Source organism: Heteronotia binoei, chromosome 21 (assembly GCF_032191835.1).
Source record: "Heteronotia binoei isolate CCM8104 ecotype False Entrance Well chromosome 21, APGP_CSIRO_Hbin_v1, whole genome shotgun sequence".
Lineage (NCBI taxonomy): Eukaryota > Metazoa > Chordata > Lepidosauria > Squamata > Gekkonidae > Heteronotia > Heteronotia binoei.
The window spans coordinates 88,244,658-88,248,869 of NC_083243.1; the positions used below are offsets into that span (position 1 = coordinate 88,244,658).

The 4,212-nt window shown below is 53.5% G+C and overlaps 1 protein-coding gene across 1 annotated transcript; it reads left to right on the plus strand.

Annotated features, from left to right (window-relative positions):
* Nucleotides 1-1,031: 1,031 nt before the first annotated feature.
* On the plus strand, nt 1,032-3,651 carry CCDC177 (coiled-coil domain containing 177). Its single transcript, XM_060262568.1, has one exon. The coding sequence runs from the start codon at nt 1,032-1,034 to the stop codon at nt 3,021-3,023; it is 1,992 nt and encodes a 663-aa protein (XP_060118551.1). The 3' UTR covers nt 3,024-3,651.
* Nucleotides 3,652-4,212: the final 561 nt, after the last annotated feature.

The window sequence follows — 4,212 nt, forward strand, 5'->3', positions numbered from 1 at the left end:
TGAGGTCGCTGCTGGGAGCAGAGATGAGCAGCCGCTCTCCTGCTGCAGCCGAGTAGCTCAACGATGCTGGAGCTCGCCTCGGAAAAGCCGCCACCGACCGACACCCTCTGGGCTGTAGTAGGTGAAGTGCCTGCGCAAGAGTTGCCTGGAGGAACCATGGAGAGGACCCCGCCGCCGCCGCCGCCGCCCTTGCTCCGGGTCACCTGAGCCTGCCCCCAAGTGCGAGAGGGGCTCTGGACGCCCGCGGCGGGAGGGGAAGAAGCCCAAGCGCCAAAACAAAAGCGGTGAGTGAGCGAGGGGCCCCCTGCCTGCCTTCCCCCCAGCAGCCGTGTTGCCTGCAGAGAGGCTGGCTGACTGACAGCTCCAGCACGCGTCTGTTTGGGTCGGCAGGAGGCCAACAACTAGCGGGCGGGGGGGTGGGGTTGGAATCTGCTTCCCAGCAAAGGCTGCCTGGCCACGGTGGGGGCCGGGGGAGGCACTGCAAGAAGAACCAGAGGAGGGAGAGCCGGGGGGGAAATGCTGCATCCCCCTGGCCACGAAGCTCTGCCCGCCTAGGGCGAGTCCGGCCCCAGACACCCCCGCCCCTACCTTGCCGCTAGAACTTCCTGTTGCTAGACAACAGTGAGGGGGAGAAGGAGGGGCTGCCTTCCTCCTCCCACCCTTCGGTGCGTGGTTATTTGGGGGGGGGGGGGGGGGCTTAGACATCCACCCAACCAACCAAAGTAGTCAGGGCAGAGAGGGGCGGTTACGACTGGCGGCGCCGCCGGAGCCTCTCGGGGCCCGAGATGCAGGGCTTGGCCGCTGCCCAGAGAGCTGGGGCAGGCTGCAGACGACCTGGGTTCCGTGCAAAAACCACCGGGGGAGAGGAGAGGGCAGGCTCTGTTTTCCGGGCGTGGAGATGGAGAGGCCGGTGAATCCCTCGGCCGCGGTCGATGAAATCCTTGCGAGGGGCTTGCCCGCTTTCCCCTCCTGCTGATCTTTGCGTTTTGGGGGGGATGTTCTTTAATTGCAGATTCTGCGGGCAGCCCAGCATGGTGGATCCGGTGGCGGATCCGGGCGGCGAGGAGAGATGCGCGAACCCGGGAGGTGCTGCGGGGGCAGAGGGGCCTGCGGCGGCGGCGGTGATGGCCCCGGCGACCTCCTCGGCAGTGGTGTGCCAGTCGCCCACTCCCCTTGCGGCCCCCGGCGGGATCGGGGAGGCGGGCCAGGCCCGCGAGGAGTCGCCCATGCTGCACCTAGACCTGTACAACTTCGACTGCCCGGAGGCCGAGGGCAGCCGCTACGTGCTCACCAGCCCCCGCTCGCTGGAAGCCTGCGCCCGGAGCGCCGTCAAGCCGGTGGAGCTGCTGCCGCGGTCCCTCAGCGAGCTGGTGAAGGAGGCCCCGGGCAGGTCGATGCGGGTGGCCGCCGGCCTCTACGAAGTCTACGAGATGGACCGGCAGAGGAAGCTGCAGCAGTGCCGGGAGGAAAGGGAAAGGATTATCCGCGAGGAGAAGAGGAGGCTTTTCACGCCTCTCCTGATCGGCAGCCTCCCTTCCTCCCCCGCTGCCAGGATGGCCTTCAAAAGCGCGGCTCTCTCCTCCGCCGCTGATGGGAGCTGCACCCCTGGGCAGCCCAGGGGCAGGCGGACCAAGAAGAGCCACTCCCTGGATTCCTTGCAAAAGAGGAGAGAGGGCTTCTCCACCAAAACCTCCTCCGACTCCGGTGCCTCTTCCTCCTACAGTGGAGACAGCCTGAAGGACAAATGGCCCAAGAGAGTACCCAGGACTAGGTCAGTGGCTACCATGAGCTCCCTGGTGGGCAGGAGCTTCAGCTTGGGGGACCTGAGCCATTCTCCACAGACCACCAAGAAAGTGGAAAAGATAGTCAAGGAGGTGAAGAAGAAAGGCCTCAAGGAGGTGCCGGAGAGGGACCGAAAGATCGCTGCCCTCATGATAGCCAAGCGCCAGGAAGAGAGTATCTTGAATGAGCAGCGGTACAGCGCCCACCTCCAGTGGGACATCCAGAGGAGGCAGGTGGAGCAGCGGAGGGAGCAGGAGGAGAAGGAGAAGCAGAGGGCCTTGTTGCAGTGCAAGAAGATGTGGGAGTCCAGGCTGGAGAAACGCCGCTGCAAGTTGACCCTGGAACAAGAAGGAGCTGCCCTATTGAAGCAAAAGCAGAGCTTATTAGAGGAACAGAAGCGGCGACAGCAGGTGGACAAGCAGGAGAAAATGAAGAGGGAGAAGCTGGAGAAGTCTGCCTTAGAAGACAAGGAAAAGAAACATCACCAAGAGCGCAACCTGAAGACTCAGGAAGAGAGCAAGAAGGAGGCCCTGGAACGAGAGGTCCGGATACTGGAGGAGAAGTTGTCCATAGCTGCCCAGAAGAAGCTTAAGAAGGAGCAGCTGCTACAGAAGGAAAAGAAACTGCTCAACCAGTCGGAGAAGCGGAAGCACGAAGCCCTCCTCCGGGAGCTAGTCAAGCAGGAGGCTGAAGAGAAGGCTGTGCTAAGGTCTTCTATGGAAGGGAGCTTGAGCAGGGCTCAAGAGAACTATGAGCAGCTCATTGAGAAGAGGAACCAAGAAATAAGGGAGAAGGCAAGGCGGGAGGAGCTTCAGATTCAAAGGGCCAAACTGACAGCAGAGAAGCGGGAGAAGGAGCAGAAGGAGCACTTGAAGGCCTTGGCCAAAGCTACAGAGCGGAAGCTCCAGCATGCAGCTCAGGTAGCTGAGGAGGTTGTCCAGCAAAAAGCCCGCAAAGTGGTTCAAAGCCGGTTGGAAAAGGAGAAGATACAGAAAGTCAACAAGAAGAAGGTGGAACAGTATGAAGATATCCGGCGCAAGGAGATTCTGCTGTCAATTGAAAAAAAACTAGAACGGAGTGAACAGATCTTTAAGGAGAAAAAAAATGTATTGGAAAATGCCAGGTCTGTTGCTCGAGCATCATTCCATGTCCGGGAAAAGGTACGGGAAGAGATGAATGTGCGCACTTTTGACAAGATGGCCTTTGAAGCAGAATTGCAGGCCAGCCTGGTTAAAAAATAAAAAGGTCTTTTTTTCTATTTCAGGATAAGTAGGGATATATCTCTGGTGCCCGTTGTTAACATTTTGTTATTTAAGAAAATAAATCCTTATTTATTATTTTTGAGGAATACACAAATTCTGGCAGCTACTTCATAGACCTTTTCCAACATGTCTTTGTTATACATTTAAAAATCTTTTCCACCATCCTGACACAGCAAATAATGTATCCTTGCCTGAACAATAGCAACAAAAGTGTACAAAAAGCAAGGCAGAAATTGGCATATTTTATACAAATGGGTGCTGTAGTTCCCAGAAAGTTCTGTTCCCTCTCCCTGTTATTAAATAGACACTACCTTTGTCTTTATACACCTCATACTTAATGTGGATGGTATTCACTTTGGATCAGGCTGCAACACTGCATGCTGGAAACTGTGGTCTCTAATACTATGTGTCCGTATTTAAGAAGAGTTTATTTTCTAAAATTCCTTATAGTGTTTGGCCCATATGGTACACTTTATCCATGCTGCTGGAAACAATGGGGCTTATAACAAAAAACGTTTAACAGCAAATGCAGGTAAAGACTAGTCCTGTTCACATGGCACAAAACCTGTTTGGAAACTCATGTTCAAATAAAAGCATAAACACTCTGGAGGTGTTTAAATATGTCTTGTTAACTTTCTTCAAAACGTTGTCTCTGGGAGTTTTTATTGGCACAGAAAGTGCTATCCTTATCAATCTGGCCACAAATGTTGATCCATAAGCAGGATTGTGATTGAAATTGTCTTGATAACTTCAAGTGATAACTTGATAATTTTGTAATGTAGAAGTACACTGCATTTGTGCCATATCTCCCTCATTGAAGAAATATATTCGTTTGTCAGCACTATAAACTATGCCACTTGCTGAATATAGCAGCTTTTTTCTTATCCAAAACATTAACTGGCCCTTGAAATTAACTAGAAGGAAATGTTTGTGAAAATCTATAGGTGGAGCAGTAAAACAATTTATTCAGATCGACAACTGTCTAAACAAAAATTTATTTGCCCATTGGCTGTTTTGCAGCACCTCCTACCCACTCAACAGGAGGATGTAACAGTTGTACATCAAACTATGCAATGACTCTCTAGAATAGATGAAGCATGAATGAAAAACTTGAGAAACATTCTACTTGGGGATAATCTGTTGCATTTATTCTCTGCTTGGCTGTTCA

What these genes read in the sequence shown, in the direction of transcription:
- CCDC177 (XM_060262568.1), top strand. Translation starts at nt 1,032, where the DNA reads ATGGTGGATCCGGTGGCGGATCCGGGCGGCGAGGAGAGATGCGCGAAC.